We start from the raw sequence: 17,411 nt of genomic DNA, 5'->3' as shown, positions 1-17,411 counted from the left end.
AGCATAATGGAGCTTCATGACTTGAGACAGCATAATCCAGTTTATCCGATTGGTAGGGAGCATATGACTGTGCAATAATTTGCCCAAATAATAAAAATTGTACTGTTTATTGTTTTTTGAAAACAAAGTAAGTGAAGTCCATGCATGGCGTCAGCTTAAAGGCTGGAGTTACATTTGCCGCAATTACGGAAATATTTAAAAATTGAATATTAGATCGTAAATAACTTTTGTCTGCCTTGCAAAATGTATTATTTGAAATGTGTGAGCACTTAAAACTTAATTGAACTTTTGTAGATGCATAAACCTTTCGGATTGTTTCTTTAAAGGTTTTCCCACTTTCATCAGAACGCAATTTCGGCTGATTTCGTTTTGCTTCCTCTTTCTCATAAACAATAGCTCGCAACAAAAATTTATTCGACTGCGACTAAACACTAAAACACCAAAATTGGGTCAAGGGAAAACGCTATCGTGGATGAACTCTTGTAATGAAATTCAATTCCTATAAACACGCAACTGCAGTAACGAGACGAATACAAAACAATTTTAAGACCGCTCCGTTTATTATTTACTATGTGAGATTACGTATCCACGTAATTCTTAATACAATAACTTCAATCCGGATCAATCTGTGGCGATCGCCATTGAACTAAATTAATTCTCTATAGCATGAATATAATGAGCAAGGACATATATGAGTATATGAGCAAGTAAACAAACCAATTGTGACCAAGGCAATCTTTTGAAAGTCTTTTTAGACCATATCAGGTTATTTCTCCAATTTCACTTCAACGCTGAATCCATTCTTGAGATTTTTAAAGACAATTATCTTTCCTTTTCCTGGGAGAGGGGAGGAATCCGGACGCTTTACTTCAACCCTCGGTTGATACCCGGCAGGAGATCCATGTACGATAACCGCTGAACCAGGGAGGGTTGTTTTCACATCCACTGACAAGGTGACCTCAATTTCCACCTCCCGACTTTCTAGCTCATAGAGTTCCTCCTTATTGACGTCGCCTGACGTTTTCAGCTCCCCGTCGACATTGAAATTCAAGTCAGGGTAGCTGATGCTTAAAAAGACAAATCGGGAATTCTGCTCGACCATGATGCGACATTGCTTGGTCACTTTTGTGATTAAACCACCCTTGGGGAGTTTTGACTTGGCATCAAAGATTACGTAACCGTACAATGGTGTTATGATGGCATTACGTTGTGGTGATATACCAAATTGTACCACGTGTGCCTTATCGTCTTGTTGCAGAACCGAGTACAGCACCCGATTTGAATTCATGTGTAGGCGATCCCAGTTAGCGGTGGCAGTGCTTCTGTAAGAGTCTGTTTTTACAAATACAGCGTACTCGTACTTGGCATTCGTGGAATTGTGCTCTAGCCAGGCTGTTGCATAAATACCGCTGGAGCAGACAGCAGCTACAGTTTGCGAACTTTGAATCTGGACTTGTACCTTGAGATCAGATGCACTCGATCTTGGAATGTAATAACTGTTGCCTTTGGTGTCGACTAAAGTAGTATAGCCATCTTTCTTGTTTTTAGAAAGGGGGTTTACAGCTTCGAATAGATCTGAGCTGTCTTTGGTCACGCCGTCCATTTTGATGGAAAATTTAGATGCACCTCTAACTAGTTTGTCTTGAAACAGTGTCGTTCGCGCCTTAGTTGCTGTTCCGCCATTATCTATTTTAATGTCGCTTCCAAGACAAACTAAAACATTTTGGAAAAAGAAGACAGATTTCTTAAAGTGAAGCCTAACTTTAGGATGCGGATGATCCTCTTCAAAAAATTGATATTCTGGTTGATGAAAGTCCATTCCAAATACTCCGCTGGATAAAGGCTGTGGTCCTTTATAGGTAACTCCGCCAGCATAGGAAAGTGGACTAAAATTTCGTGCCTTTTTGAGCCTTATTTGCGATAGTGTCAAAGTCATCGTCGTTGCTCCAGGAACCTTTGTCCAGTCCCATCCGTTATCTATATCGTGAGCTTTTAGCGCCTCTTCACTATTTGCTATCAACATTGAACCATGGCTTTGATAGGTACCAAAGGCATTTTCTGGTGTTTTCTTCTTTGTGGAGCCCTCAAAGTCCCAGACAAACCTGTTGAAACCTTTGACTGTAACGGCCCAGTCCTTACGACGATGTATTGAGAGAGCAGCAAAGTTCTTGGACCAGTGACCTTCAGGAGAGGGTTCATAGGTTGAGGCTTTCGACTTGAGCTGTAATGGAAAAAATATCTGTCAATAGCTTCATTTGAGAGATCTTTTGAATTAACGATGCAACATGAAAAGGTAACAGATTCATCTTTCGCAAGTGTGGGACCTTAAAGAATACGGCGGTAAGTTAACTCGTAACTTTCACTATATTATTAAATCAATATGTATTCTCGCTTAATGCAAATAGATATCCTGGCCCCTTTTAAACACTTTTCAAGAGTACAGTTTGATATATGTTGGCCCTTATTAGCCCTAAATTATATACAAAAAAATATAACGTCCAATCAAATTGCCCATGAATTAACCGTAAACTTTATCCCAGTGAATCGACAGTAATGGTGTTTCACGAATTAAGTCTGTGTGATTAGTCATATATTAGCAGCTCATTAACCATTGAGACTAAGCAATTGAAAATCTCGAATCAAATTATCCAATTGTTAATCATTATTTTTCTTCGATTTCCTATGGTTTTGCGATATTCGTTCTCCAAAATTTTTTTCTGACTACTTTTTTTTTTATTGTTGTCAATAATCTATTGATACACCAATGTTAGACAAAATAGAGGATGAACAACTTTTATCTAAAAACCATCCTATTTTTTAACCACGCTTTTTTGTGCGAGTATTTGTATCAGAAAATCAAGCTGTTCACTTTGCCCAATCAACTTGATTAACTTACCTCATTCATTATTTTCAGGCATCCAAGACTGTTCATGTACGATTTACCCCTGTAAACCTTTCCATCTTCCAAATACTTTTTCACATTTTTGTCCGATAATTCATACAAACGTAGAAACATGCCTGCGTTTTTGGTGTTTGGAATAGTTATCCCTTTCGGTGGAGTCGATGCCACTAACTGGGATGAATAAGAGACACTGATGTACGCGTATGCCGGGAGGATATTTATCAGAGCCTCCTTTGAAAAGTCTGGAAAACGTCCTCCAACACTGCTTGGGGTAGAGTACTTCACGGATATAAGCCTCATTGTTTTGAGAGCCTCCAGTAAATTTCGTTTAGATGCATCTGATAAAGCAAAGTTTGTTCCTTCTAACAGATATTGCACTTGTGCTGCTGTGTGCAAAGCATGTGGAGCGTAGGCAGATGCATAGAACGCTTTGTGATGAAAACCGGTATAATCAGGTTTGATGACTCCTCCGAATGCTTTGTTGATACTCAGGGCATTATCCATCCACTTTTTCAAAGCATCCATATCCCTCTGCCTTTCCTTTTTTTCCTTATCTGTGGTAGCAGGCATCGCCAAGACAATCATCAGTCGAAATAGCAATATTGTGATCATTCTGTCGGCCGTCGTTCCTTTGAACTCGAATTTTGATTGATAAACTTCTCCAAAATCATTGTACCATTTGGCAGTGTTTATCATATTCACCAATCTGGTTTTATTTCTTGGGTCCTGGTGTAAAGAGTTCTTTAGAAGAAAAAGAGTGTGCATGTATCCAGCACCATCTCGATTCATTTCATGATCAAGGGAGCCTATTCCACTTCCATCTGCCCATCCTTGATCTTCAATATAGTCAAGTAGATTGAGGATTCTCTGAAGGCGTGCTTTGTTAATAAACTGCAATGATTTACGGACGTTGTTTTTGGTACATGCTAAAGTGCTGAGGTAGTTTCGGAACTCATCCTGTCTCTTTCTCCATTTTCCGCAAATCTTTTGGACGGATCGTTGCACCTTGGCAGCATCTCCAGAACACAGTTTGGACGTCTCTTTATTTACTGTCTTAGTTATCTCGTTGGAACGGGACTTAAGGTAATACTCGAGAGCTAGAGGCAACATAATACGCATAATAGGAAAGCTGAACTTTCTGGTTGGATCAGTTGCTGAATATGTCCTCGTCCCCATTTTACAGTTACGACAAAATAATGGAGGAGCGGTGATCACAATTTTAGTGGAGCCAGGAGTACTTGAATCGGGCTTACTTACTGTAAATGTTAGTCTATCGTATTCTTTATGGGCATCATTGAAGCTCTCCTGAAGGGTATTCCAACGTCTCTTCATCTCTCCCATGAAATCATAAGTGGTTTGTGTCTCATCAGCATACCAGTTATGTAAGCGACTTTCAATGTGAGCAAGGTGAGTAGTCTTTGAAGAATCGACAGAGGTCGGAAGAGCAGAAGGTTTCTGCTGACTCCAGCGATAAGTCTGCTGCCAAAAGTTACTGGAATCGTACTTTGAGCCAAATTTCGTGATTGTTGGAACAATCTTATCGCGAGATTGTTTGGACATTTTTGCCACAAAGCCAAGTAAATCTATGTAAATGGTATCTTCATGGTTTACAACAAAGTCCATCCTTGTGATCGATAATGAATCCTTGAGGCTGTCTTTATTTTGTTTGCATTCATCGAATGACATCCATATTCCTCTCCAGCCTGAAAATCCCAGGTTGATTTCAAAAGATCCTACCCGCGTAACCTTTTTCTTCTTTTTTTTTTCTGCCAGCCTTACTTCCATCTTACTTCCACTAGAAGGAGTATCCTTGTAGATCCACATTTTAACACCTCCTCCTTTGAGTTCCTTTCCGTTGATGTGAGCGGATTTAGGAAGCTCGTACCTTAATTTAGATTCTCCGTTGGCACTCGATTTCCATTTCAGTGATGTTGTCCCGTGTTTGGCCACTGATGTCGAGAAAGAAATCTTTCCCTGTTTTTTCGGCACTGTGACGAGGCGGCTTTGCTCAGTCGCGTTTTCGAAATCTAGTATCTTGTCAGGACGCTTTCCTGTCAATTGTGTTAAAAAATAAATGGGAATCATTGCATGAAGAAATGGGTAGATGAAAATAATTTACCCAGCGTATTATTCGATTCTTACAGTAAAATTGATTTACGCTTTAATTTGATTTAACTGATATACGAATAATTGCATGAATCCTTTTAATTTGATGTGCTCAAACTTTTTAGTACTCATTCTGTAAAGTACATAAGATTCTGCTTATCGAACAAAAGAATCCAGGTCGTGTGATTGTGTGGGCTAAAAAAAATCATTCACCGCATTGTTTACACCAAGAATGTAGATATTTGGCGTATCAAGTACTATCTGTGTTCAAAACAAAATTATTATCCTCGGCTAAAGTAACATACCAGCCGCCTGATCTATCAGCAACAAGGCTAGACCAGTCAGAATGAGAAATGAAAATCCTGAAGTTTTTCTCTTCACAGACATTTTTCCTTAAACAAAAGTATACAAGAGACAAATCTTAACTTGATTTAATCACGGTAAACGGTAACAATTTCGTAATTCGTTTTGCAGAAATACCCTAATATATAATCACTTCAAACAGTGCATAAAACAAACCTTAACAATGCGCATATGATGGTCGGTTGACCCTAAGTTGTCTTTGTTGAAAGCATTTTCAATAGGTGGGTTGCATGAATTAAATCAGTGTACTCTATGTGTTTTATGAATTAGGTTTCACTGACCTCTATTAATAGGAGTCTACCCCTATATTGTTCTCCTTGATATTCGAGGGATGTCTAATTACTCGAATGAAATAAAACTAAAATAAAAATATGATAAATAACTCAGCTAAATGTAGTGTTTAATCCCTAAAATATGTTAAAGAAAGTATTCTAGCCACACATATTTTTTAGTTTGTATGGAAAAACGGAGAATGACAGACTTGGAAAAATGCCGTAAGCGAACTTGAAAATTAATCTAGTATAGACGCTACTAGTAGACTTTATTTTCTTTTAATCGCATTCATTTGTGCCTCTACGAATTCACCTTTCATGGGTTATGAGGAAATATGGGGTACAAATTCTGGTGTTGAAGCTTTCATTTCTTGGTCTTGTCTCAATTGTGGGAAAATTAAAAGAAGCTGTGGAAGAATCAATTTCTTTCAAACGATTCTCACATCTTCAGGGTACAGATTAAATTTGAAATATCATCAACTCTTTGAGTCTTAATAATGATATCTAATTTGGGAAGAGCCTGTCAAATTTGAGAGACTACCGGGAAAGCAAATTGTTGTTATCCGTTGACTTTTCTTGTAAGTCTACGGTTTACAACTCTTCTGTTTTTAACTAATTATTGTGATGCTATGGGGCTTTTATTGTAGTACGACAATGTAAAAAAAGGGTATGAAACTGATGAATGCCAAGCTGCTCTTCTTCTGGAAAGTTAAGGTACTGCGGCTACCACATTGCGCTTGTTGATGTTTTTTTTTTCCTACCAAGAGTAAAATGAGTAAATAGACAGAGACAGTGCTTTTGATAAAGATTCTGTTCATTTTCCCCATCACTTGGATACTGAAGTATTGTTATGAGAATAGCTATCAGCAAAAGCGGATGCCGTGCAATCGTAGAGAAGAGAAAGCAACGAAACACCGAAACAACGAAAGGTAAAAGTCTTTCTCAGTGCGCTGGACAAGTAAATTTGCTCTTAGTGTACGCAGGAGTCCATCACTTGGTGTACGTTGATGTTCCTGTTGCACGAATCACTTTAGCATAAGATTTGAAATCTTTCAGCGGATTAATTTTTTTCGAACCCAATAATTTAATATTTCTCTTTTTCTCACTTTTTTTTCATGAAGATGTTACATTAAATGAATCATGAATAAAAGAACGAGAATTTGTCTTCATCGAGACAGTGCTGATTTTCCTAATTAAAAAGGATCAAATTAAGCGATATGTGATATCCGACTACTGAAGGAATTGAAGTCAGTAAACAAGCTCAATGAATGGACGTACAGACGCACCTTTACATGAAGTTTTTGAGTTATTTTCTCTTTCGAATACTTCAGGAGCAGTAATCTTGTTCAAACTGAACTGAAACATAATGTGAAAGTCTAATATGTGTATCAAAATTAGGTAAAAAGGATTAGGGAAGTAACTAAAACCGAAGTTAATCATTGATATCTATTAACTGTTCAACTAACAAATTAACTACATACCTCTGGTGGCATAAAGGAACCATCTGGTGACCGTCTCCTTTTTGGTCTCCACAGAAGCTGGGTTCTATTTACAGAAAGCTACCAGGAAAAATATTTTTGCTATCCAGTAATGGGAAATCTTGAGCGTCTCTGATTGGCTTATCGACAACTGATTAGAAAATCTGCTTTCACTTTCCAAAATGCTTGAGGACAGTGGAATCATGGAGCATGACAGCAGTTCAAGCTGACAGAAATGTCTTACAACAGGACTGTTTGTAAGATGACAATAGTACCCTGGAGAGACGAAAGCCGAAAAATATTTTCTTTGAAATGTGGGAAATTCCGCCAAAACGGATCACCCACTAATTTTGTTCAAAAATTGACTATAGCGTTATGTTACCCAAAAACCATTTTTAGCAATTTGGCGATTCATTATTTATTTTTACTGCAATTATTTAGTTTTACTACAACGAGAGAAAGATGAGTTTCCAGGGAAGATAAACAAACTTTCGCTCTTTGTTAACAGAAAAGTTGACTTTGGAATATCTTATTACCTGAACAATTTTCAAAAATGGGTTAGTTTGCGAGTTATCATTTCTATAGTTCGGTCTTTGAGGAGGATAACTGCAAACTTGCAAAACGTCGGCAGAAGATCGTACTTCAAATGTAGGAAAGTCTCTCAAGTGAAGATTGGCTGTCTGCTTCTGATTGTTAACAGGAGAATTTAGCTATGAGTAATCATCGCGACAACATTTTTACAGTCCCTTCTCTTTTTACTCTGATACTACTTGCATTCCCGTTTTTCAGGCATGAATTTTCAATCAACGAAATTTAAACGCGTCAGATTTTTTTGCTAGTTAAAGAGAACACTTAGCAATTTTCGCTTTTGTAGTTTGGTTCTTTTGCGCACGCCGTACTTGATCGATACGATGCTCTGATAAAGCCGCGAGCCAGAGAGTACTAAGAAAACTAGACGCCGAAATACTACAAATGAAATGATAGTTGAATAATCAATCCCTTATTCGACGGTTCTACTGAATACAAGACAGTGAACATTTGTCTCGTTGTTCGTATTCATGGTCGCCTCTACGGGGCTTTTAAAACTACAGCGCAACTCGCAAAATACCCGAGCGTATTACATGTCAAACTATTTAGTAAGGTGTACATGTTTCTATTGCATATAACACTCTTTTAATACTTGACCTCCTTTTACGAACATTGTTTAACCAGGCAACTACAGTTAACTCTCCGCTGACGGACACTCTCGTAAGTGGACAACTCTACTTATAATTCCATAGAGACACTTTTTTTCAATTCCCCTTTTCGAAGCCAAACTCTGTATTTACACAATCCCATAAGCGTACGGTCTCTTGTAAGCACTTTCTAAAGTGAAATTTGATAAATCTTTATTTTACGCCTTCTCATTAGGGAACACCCCATGCATAATTTCAATGTACAGTATTCGAATGTATGGGCCCCGCTTTAACTTTTTTTTTAATATAAGATAGATGTATTTTGTGCTTCGATTCTTTTTATTTTTCGAGTTTTAACATTTGACATCAAGAAATAGTTTCATTTGCTATTTTTGGCTCTCCGAAAAAAGGTGTACTTATAACACCCGCCGATTAACTCTTCCGTAAGCGGGCAATTACTCTAATTTTCTTTGGTGCCCGCTTGTCGGAATCATTCTCATAGGCGGTCAGTTCTACCAACAGACACTTTTTTTTCCCAATTTTCGAGGGTTTCGGCTAACGAGAGAGTCGATTTTTCAGTACTTGGCTGCTAACGAATCTATAGCTACATTCACTTTCATGACTTTTTTTATTAGTCGCTGTATACGATGTCAATTGGAGAAATGACAGGGGTAAATTATGAATTAATGCAGGACAAAATCTCCGCCCCCACCGCCCCATTAAAAAAAAAGAGTAACCCACTTCACTTGATGAGAGAAGAGTTGTATTGTTTGTGCATTGATTTGGTCGATTCACCATCTCTTGAGTGGGAGGTTTGTAGGTGTCGTCTTGTTTGATGGACGGATAATGTGGATATGTTTTTTACTGACCTGTATGTCAAACACTTTGGCACCCTCAAGGGATGCAAGCAGAAAGTCTCGTAAGAGACTTCTGCAATAAATTGTGAAATTAGATAACGATTCAGGTTTTAAGTGAATTTTGGATAGCAATTTCTTTTTCTTCTAACAGCTTTCCAAAAAATTCCTTCCCTGTAAAATACATAAATTCGAATGTCGTAGCAATTGACATTAAACCATTTAACTTTTATGTAGACTGACATGAACCTTTTGAGTGTTTTCATATCAAGAGACTAATTTTTAAGATATGAAACCATCGTAATGAACTCTTAAAACCATGTTTGACAACTACAACTGCAATGAATAGAAAAAATTCTAGAAAGAGACAGGTGTAGACCTCCATTTATTTTTTCACGTAATGTTCCGCACCCACCTAAATACTAACGATTGCTTTAATTCAGTGTAGATTAACATTTGGTGATTCCCACTGAGTTACATTAGTTCTCTATAGCATAAAGAGAGAGATATAAGACGATGAAGATCCAAGAAATCCATTTATTGTCCCCTTAGACAATATTCTGGTTATTTCTCTAACAATGAATCCGTTCTTAAGATTTTTGAACGCGATTATGTTCATTTTCCTAAGGGAGGTAAGGAGGGAGAACGAGGAGAGGAAAGCACGCGCTTTACTTCAACACGTGGTCGATAGCCAGCTGAAGGTGCAAGTACTTTCACCGTAGAATCAGGGAGGATCATTTTCACCTCCACTGATATAGTGACTTAGAGCTCGAGTTCACCACTTTCTAGTTCATGGAGCTCCTCCCTATTGACTTCGTATGGGATGTTTTCATGTCCCCGTCGACATTTAAATTCAGGTCAGGGTAGCTGATGCTTAAAAAGACGGAATAGGAATTCTGCTCGACCATGATGAGACATTGCTTGATCACTTCTATGATCAAACCACCTTGAAGGAGTTTTGGTGAAGGCTGAAAGATCACGTAGCCGTACAATGGAGTTATAAGTATGTTGCACTGTGATGATATACCAAACTCTATCACAGGTGCCTTATCATCTTGTTGCAGAAGCGTGTACATGCACCAACTGATTCCTGTGTTTGCGCCTCCATATAGTGGTGGCAGTGCTTTTGTAAGAGTCTGTTTTCACGACAATAGGGTACCCGTATTTCGCAGTCGTTGAACCATGCTCTAACCAGGCTGTAGCGTAAATACCGCCGGAGTCAACAGTAGCTCCAGTTTGAGAGTTTTGATTTTGGACATGTGCCTTGAGATCAAATGAACTTGATCTTGTACTGTAATAAACGTTGGCTTGGTGTCAACCAAAGTAGTGTGTAGAATGTTTCTAGAGAGAGGGTTTACAGCTGCGAATATATCTGAGCTGCCTTTTTGGTAACGCCGTCTATTTCAATGGAAAATTGAAAATTGTACCCCTAACCAGTTTGCTCTGAAATAGTATAGTTCGTGCTTTAGTTGTTTTTTGATCATTATCTATTTTAATGTTGCTTCCAAGACAGACTAAAACGTTGTAGAAAAAGAAGACAGACAGTGAAGCTTAATTTTACGATACGAGTACTTTTCGGGAATCCATCCCACATACTCCGCTGGATAAAGGCTCTGGTCCTTTATAGGTAACTCCGCCGACATACGAGAGTGGACTAAAATTTCGTGCCTTATTGAGCCTGATCTGCCATAAAGTCAAGTTCATCGTCGTTGCCCCAGGAACCTTTGTCTTGTCCCATCCGTTATCTATATTGTGAGCTTTTAACGCCTCTTCACTGCTTGCTATCAACATTGAACCGTGGCTTTGATAGGTACCGAAAGCATTTTCTGCTGTTTTCTTCTTTGTAGAGCCCTAAAGTTTTGTGTTTGACAAACCTGTTGAAACCTTTGACTGTAACGGCCCAGTCCTTACGACGATGTATATAGAGAGCAGCAAATTACTTGGATTAGTGACCCTAAGGAGGAGTGCTAGGGAGCTGCATGAGGCTTTGGATTTGAGCTATAAAAGAAAAAAAGGTCACTGTCCAAAGCGAAATACAGCTGAATGATATTAGCAAATATTCTTATTCACGATATATACTACGGTGTCGTAGAAGGATTTCCAGCCCTGAGAAAGGCCTTAACAGCACACGAAAAAACAAAACGATATTTTTTTCTCGCGTGTTTGATATCGCCAATCAGCTGCTGACACGTCACTCGCCTTTCGCGCCACACAGTCAGGTTGTTGAATGAACGGCAAAACCTTCACTATCTCAATCCAAAATCGTTTGTCGGAATTCTCTCGGATTATGGCTGCTAAAAAAACACAGAAATATCCGTATCGCTTACAGATAGCAAGGTTAAAATTTCCCCGAAGGGGAACAAAATCAGATGCAAAAAGAAAAACCGAAAGTTACGTATTCATTGGCTTTTATAGTGACATTTCTCGCGGTTGAGAATGAAAATCGGCAACCGGAAGATTTGCCGCAGGCCGATTTGGCTGTGTACTTGAGAGATTTAATTTTGTCTGTGGGTAAGGACAAAGTCAATACCTGAGAATTTTGTATATTGCAATTACACCCTTTGAATTGTTGTATTTGTAATTACTCAACGCTTTTTTTTCATACTGATCCTTAGCGACAGCGCACTTTACGATTTTTGTTCGGGAATTGTCGATCGTTTTGTTTCATTCATTATAACTAGTCTGCTTTTCTTGTCAGTAAAAGGCTATTGTGTCAATATAATAAACAAAATAATACATGGTTGCTTGTAGACCGATATCTCAACTCGTTCGCGGGCTTACGAGCAAGCTATCGAGTTGAACACTCAAAGGAAAATTCCATATCTACGCGCACCTATGTGTTATTCTCTATTTACCGGTAATGTATTTATTTTCGTTTTATTTGACAGTCTGAGCGAATTTGCGATGCAACACACAACAAGTTAGGATATGCCCCATGAATTCATTTGTTTCGGAAATAAAATCAAAGGAATAAAGTACTACACTGTCTATTCCTTTACATAGTAAACAAATTTTCAGTCGCGCGCCTAATTAATCATATATGTATCAATCACGCGGAACTAACATAAAGCAGAGTGAGTTTTAACCTCTCACCAAAATTTCCAGACAATATCAATGGCTACGTACTTCTTTTCAGTTGTCTATCTCGCCTTAAATTAATGACTAATTAGCCTCCCCCATCTAATACTTTTGCCATGATTATAGTTTGGTTCTACATGAGACAGCTATTATCAGCACCGACATATTCAATTAGGGCGATTGAACTGTCTCTTTTTGTGAACATCTACTGAAAATACCGATTAATATAGAGTGACGGCTCGTTTATCGCTGAGTCTAAGCAACTAATTAAGCAGAAATGAGACCCATCAACTCGAGGTTTGACAGATTGTAAACAGAGAACAACATGTATAATATGTGACTTGAGGAGAAATTTTAATATTTAGCTCCTAAATCTTAAGGTTTCTCTAGTCCCCGCAATTATTACATTATGCTTCTTCAAATTTCGCCTCTTTGAAATGAATAATTTTCTTACTTCATTGTAATACCATTTTAGAGAGCAACATAGTATTGAAGAACAAAGGGGCCATCGTTGTTCTCCCGAAAGTGAAGCTTGACGTTATTGTTTAAAACCCCCCCACCCTAAACCCTAAATTAATAGTGGGGAAGTTTCGGATAAATGTTTTTTTTTTGTAATATAGTCAAGGTAGGTTAGCGTATGTTAGTGGGACTTTGTCACAAAGTCATGTTTATCTTATTTTCGGTTTTCATTCTAATTTTTTTAATTAAAAAAAAGATACCTTTATTATAGTTTTCGTCAGCCTCAACATCTCGAGTCAATCTTAAACGATTCAACTCGATTTTCTGTCATGATTTCTTTAAATCTAATGTCTCTTCTCTTTTCGGGGAGGCTCTATGTTAGTAGATCTTCACCTTAATACCTCCACCTCTTGATTTATTTTTAAGAAATGAAAACACTGGTAAAATTTTCGTGATTTTCCAAAGCGGTATGATTTCAGTGCCATTTCCGCTCACTTGAGTCAAGACCACAAATTTGGGTACAAGTATAAGATGTATCCAGACAACGTAAGACCGCCTATATTATTGTTGGTAGGGTATAGTCCTACCTTTACGTTTTTGTTAATTTTGAAGCTATTGTACAAAACATAGAATTGTTTCATTTATTTTAAAGACATTCAGGAGGAAAAAGACCTCAAAGGAACGAAAAACGTCTTTACTTAAAAATGCAAATTTCAGTATAATGCTTAAGTTTCGGAAAAAAGTAACAGTTGATAGTCGTGCCTCTCACTCACAATCGTGAGATAGATGTGCCGGAAAGTGAACTCTTGAAATATTATCTTGTAATATGATTTATAGTGGTATTTTGAGGTCAAAGCATTGAGACGATTAACGTAGAATGAGCAATTATCTTAAACGACTGGTAATGCTAAGTAATGCTTTGTGATGGTTTGTGAGCAAATATGAAGGCCGTGCATTTCCAGAGAATCACATTTTCACTATGAAGTAAGACTGGACGAGAGAAGTAACTGGACTTGCCTCACCAGCATATATGGAGACAATTTAAATTATTATAACACATGACACTGAAAAACATTGATTTCTTGGGATTTACTAAAATCTAATAGCTTAAAGATAATTCTAGCCATGAGAACTAAATTTGAACTTACGTTTAAGAGGTTAAATGCTCGATTTTGTTCTATTTTTTTCTTATCAGCTTGGCGTTACTAATAACGCCCAAAAAGGAAATGATGTACATTTCCAAAGCGTTTGTTTGGCTTGGTATCGATTCTTATCACTTTTCCATGAACCCTTTGACAGCTGAAGTCAGTTTGTTTACTCGAAGATGGAAAGTTAATTGTGTAAACAAGTTCATGTATGAAAACTGACCTGGTTGATGAAACTGTTTCCGGTCCCTGCTTAAAATCAGTTCCAAGGAGATGCAAAAATAATATCTTTTTCTGTATTCTTAGTTGTTATTTCGATTACTTTTGGATATGACAAAAGGTGCAATTATCATAATGTCTCCAAGACAGATTAATATCTATCCAATCCGTTTACGAATTGACGCGACTGGAGTTAAAAGCTTTCAAAGATTATTTTCGTTATTCGTTCGATTTTAAAGGTGAAACTTTACCCCCACTGGTTTTTCTGGATGTTTCGGACTTAATGGCTTTTTTTTAATGATCTCTGAGTTTCGTTCTCAGTCGTCTCAAACTCTCCTAGATTGTGACAATATGATTACTCACAAGACGAGGAGAAATTTATTCCATTCGCGTCAAGGGATTAGTCAACCAAACAAGATTTTTGTAGGCGAACTACAAGATTTAATCAATGACGACAACTCGTGATCCTTCAACGAACAAAGGTAACAAAGCGGTAGAACTCCTTTGGTTCAGTAAACATAACAATTTCAGTACCGAGGTGAATTGAATAACTCACGCGAAGACGATTTCGTGTAAAGGAAACCACACATTGACAGAGATCTCGAGCAATTGGCTGAAACATGGCTGTTACAGATCAGAATATTTTTGTGATGGTTTTTCTGAGCATCTTTTCTTTATTCATCGTTACATCAAACTCCTGCGTTTGCCTCTTGGTCATCTCGAAGAAAGCTCTACGAACCACCACGAATTGGCTGATGGTGTCACTTGCAGTGTCGGACATATTAATAGGAGGAGTTTTATTGCCTGTTTACCTCATCGAGCCATTTTCGATTGTAACAGGTTATTTAGTGAGCGTAATTTTACTCTCAGGTGTTGCAAACCTATGTGCTGTCACATACGATCGATATGTTGCAGTGATCAAGCCATTGGAATACCCGTATCGAGCTCCTAAGATACGAAGAAGGGCTCCTTTACTTTCCTGGTTACTTTCATTGATTTACTCTTTACTGCCTCTGTTTTGGAACACTGATGTCAACCTCACAGTGCATAAGGTTTACATGATTTGTTTACAGGTTTTTGGTATCATTGTGCCTTACACTTTAATGACTTTGGCATACGTGCGAATATTTATGGAGGTTCGAAGGGGTCTGACAAGGAACGAACATCTGAAATCCTTTAGAGTGCACAATCACGAAGGAAGACGATTATCTTCGGACGCTAAGGTGGCAAAAGTGTTTGCCATATTTGTTTTAGCTTTCCTTCTCTGTTGGCTGCCAATCATCTACATAACAACTGCAAAAATTGTTAATAGGGATGACGTCATTCCAGAAGCCCTCTCTGTTTCGTCTTTGTTTACAGTGGCGACATGTTCACTGTTGAATCCACTCGTGTACACTTTTCTCAAACCGGATTTCAAGAAGGCCATTTGCAACTTCTTTCGGACGCGTTCTCCCACAAACACGGTGGTAAACGGGCGTGGTGTCTCCTCAGAAGGAGGAATGCGAACTAAAATGAATGTCCAACAAAGGAATTTAGAACAAGGAAAAATACATTCAATGGAAGATTTATCCCAGTTTTCACTGGATTGCAAATGAGTTTTTATGTCCGACGTTACTAGATTCTTGTCGTGCCTAAAATGTCACTTTTATAAAACAATTTTGAAGTTCAGCATTTTTAAGGAAAAATACAACTTTTTAATGTATTTTTTAAAACGGTTAACTTAGAGACTCAAGTTTGTTCATTTAAATTCCTTACATTTCGATAAATCGAGGTTGGATGCCCGGATCAGTTATCAATTAGCATAGAACTCCCTGCAAAAAAACATATCACATCTTCTCATTGAAATATTTTTCTAAGCTAATTAGAGGCGGCGAGGTGTTTGTTAAAATTAATTGAGTGGTGCACTTAGAAAAGTTTCCCCAACAAAGCCTGGGGGGCTACAACCCCCTTTCCCTCCCCCCAGGTCCGGTGCATTTGACTCCAGCAGCTCCAAGATCACATGACTAACGTATCAGGATGACTGGGCTTGAGTTATATAATGGTTAGGATTTTAGAAAATAACAGGAAGGACAAAAAAGTTCATTTTGCCCTTAAAGCAATGCGCCTTCTCTAAATTATTTTCAGAATTTATCGGGGTTCTCCCCCAATACTGATTACTACTGACTGAAAAAAGGGATTTGGTTCTCAGTGAACGAACGAGTATAAACCTAACGATAATATTACTCATAGTGGTCTATTCGAATCTTGCGAACTTTCTTCTACCTGCTGTGCTATCGAAAGCGGGCACATCAATGTGATTAATAAAAGAAACTCTCAATTAACAATAATTTTTTTTCTGAAAATTATTTCGATAAGTTCATCATTTTTCAATAATAAAAGCTGGGGTGAGTAACCCTATCAAATAAGAAGATCACTTGATCAAATATGTGGTCATTTTGAATAATGAAACTCAAGGTGTGTTGTAAATGTAAATCTCCATTGACAATTTAATTTTTGAAGGCCTCTAGGAAACGAAACTAGTTTAGGTCTTCACATGAACAGCGCTACATTCGTTCCCCAACACCTTTCATGTCACCAAAAGCAGTACCAGGTTTCGATTCCCGTATTTAATTTTTTTTGGAAAATTTTTTCGATTGAAAGAGAACAGATGAACCCTGATCTCTACTTATGTTCGTCACGAGTCTCTCGCCGGACCAAGGCATTAATAACCATGAAAGCTGAGCTCATAATACTGCTTTGAGCTCTGCAAAATGTGCCGCGATGAATTACTCGCGTGGAGTCTGTTTTTATCCGTGTGCAAAAAGATAATAATCTGCAAAGCCTCTAGCCTAAATTAAAACGGCGTTAATACCTATGAAAGCTTAGTTGTTCTCTGCAAGGCTTGCCGCGATGCTGAGTGAACAACTCTCGAAGACCTTATGTTTATCCGTAGGCTGAAAAGTAATACTTTTCGGACCCTTTGGCCGATATTAGTTAAGTGCTGATTCCTAGAAATGCTTAAATCCTAATAATTCTGTGGTCATGGCAAGATTTTCGGCGAATGAAAATAATTACCCTGGTGAAACCCATATTTGTATTCCAATAATAATTCCGGAAAATTCTGATCTGCCATTTGCGTTGAAGCATTATTAATTTGAACGTGTGGCAAAAGTCTTAATAGAAAAGAGTTTGTTTGTAAAGATATTTCGGAAAAATTCGTAATCCTCGATTCTGGCGTTGTATTAGATGTGCGTCATAACGTGATTCGTCAATTAGTTTGAATTTATACACCGCAACACGATATCGCTAACAAAAATGAAATGAAAAATTCATGATAGTTACCGGTTGTCCCACATTGGACCGTGTGAAAGGAATAATACC

The 17,411-nt window shown here is 37.9% G+C and overlaps 2 protein-coding genes across 2 annotated transcripts; one reads left to right on the top strand and one right to left on the bottom strand.

Annotated features, from left to right (window-relative positions):
• Positions 1-766: 766 nt before the first annotated feature.
• LOC131774408 (chondroitin sulfate ABC exolyase-like) lies at positions 767-10,941 on the bottom strand. Its single transcript, XM_066162208.1, has 8 exons — positions 10,747-10,941; positions 10,235-10,413; positions 9,166-9,226; positions 7,125-7,202; positions 6,930-6,999; positions 5,314-5,400; positions 2,897-4,953; positions 767-2,239 (listed from the first exon to the last, which is right to left on the bottom strand). Exons 1-8 carry the CDS (start codon positions 10,939-10,941, stop codon positions 767-769), a joined length of 4,200 nt encoding a protein of 1,399 aa, XP_066018305.1.
• Positions 10,942-14,382: 3,441 nt separating this feature from the next.
• Positions 14,383-16,356, top strand: LOC131774431 (histamine H2 receptor-like). The gene has a single exon (XM_059090445.2). The coding sequence runs from the start codon at positions 14,672-14,674 to the stop codon at positions 15,644-15,646; it is 975 nt and encodes a 324-aa protein (XP_058946428.2). The 5' UTR covers positions 14,383-14,671; the 3' UTR covers positions 15,647-16,356.
• The last annotated feature ends 1,055 nt before the right edge of the window (positions 16,357-17,411 follow it).

This window comes from Pocillopora verrucosa, chromosome 1 (genome assembly GCF_036669915.1).
Source record: "Pocillopora verrucosa isolate sample1 chromosome 1, ASM3666991v2, whole genome shotgun sequence".
Classification (NCBI taxonomy): domain Eukaryota; kingdom Metazoa; phylum Cnidaria; class Anthozoa; order Scleractinia; family Pocilloporidae; genus Pocillopora; species Pocillopora verrucosa.
This window is presented reverse-complemented; position numbering and strand designations above follow the sequence as displayed.

Excerpts from the sequence above, each read along its gene's own strand:
- LOC131774408 (XM_066162208.1), bottom strand. The coding sequence starts at position 10,941 with ATGTTGATAGCAAGCAGTGAAGAGGCGTTAAAAGCTCACAATATAGAT. Across the intron at positions 9,227-10,234 it reads AGGCGCAAACACAGGAATCA|AAGTCTCTTACGAGACTTTC; the intron begins GTTGGTGCATGT and ends AATTTATTGCAG. Across the intron at positions 5,401-6,929 it reads CTCAAAAACTTCATGTAAAG|GAAAAATGTCTGTGAAGAGA; the intron begins GTGCGTCTGTAC and ends CTTTTGTTTAAG.
- LOC131774431 (XM_059090445.2), top strand. The coding sequence starts at position 14,672 with ATGGCTGTTACAGATCAGAATATTTTTGTGATGGTTTTTCTGAGCATC.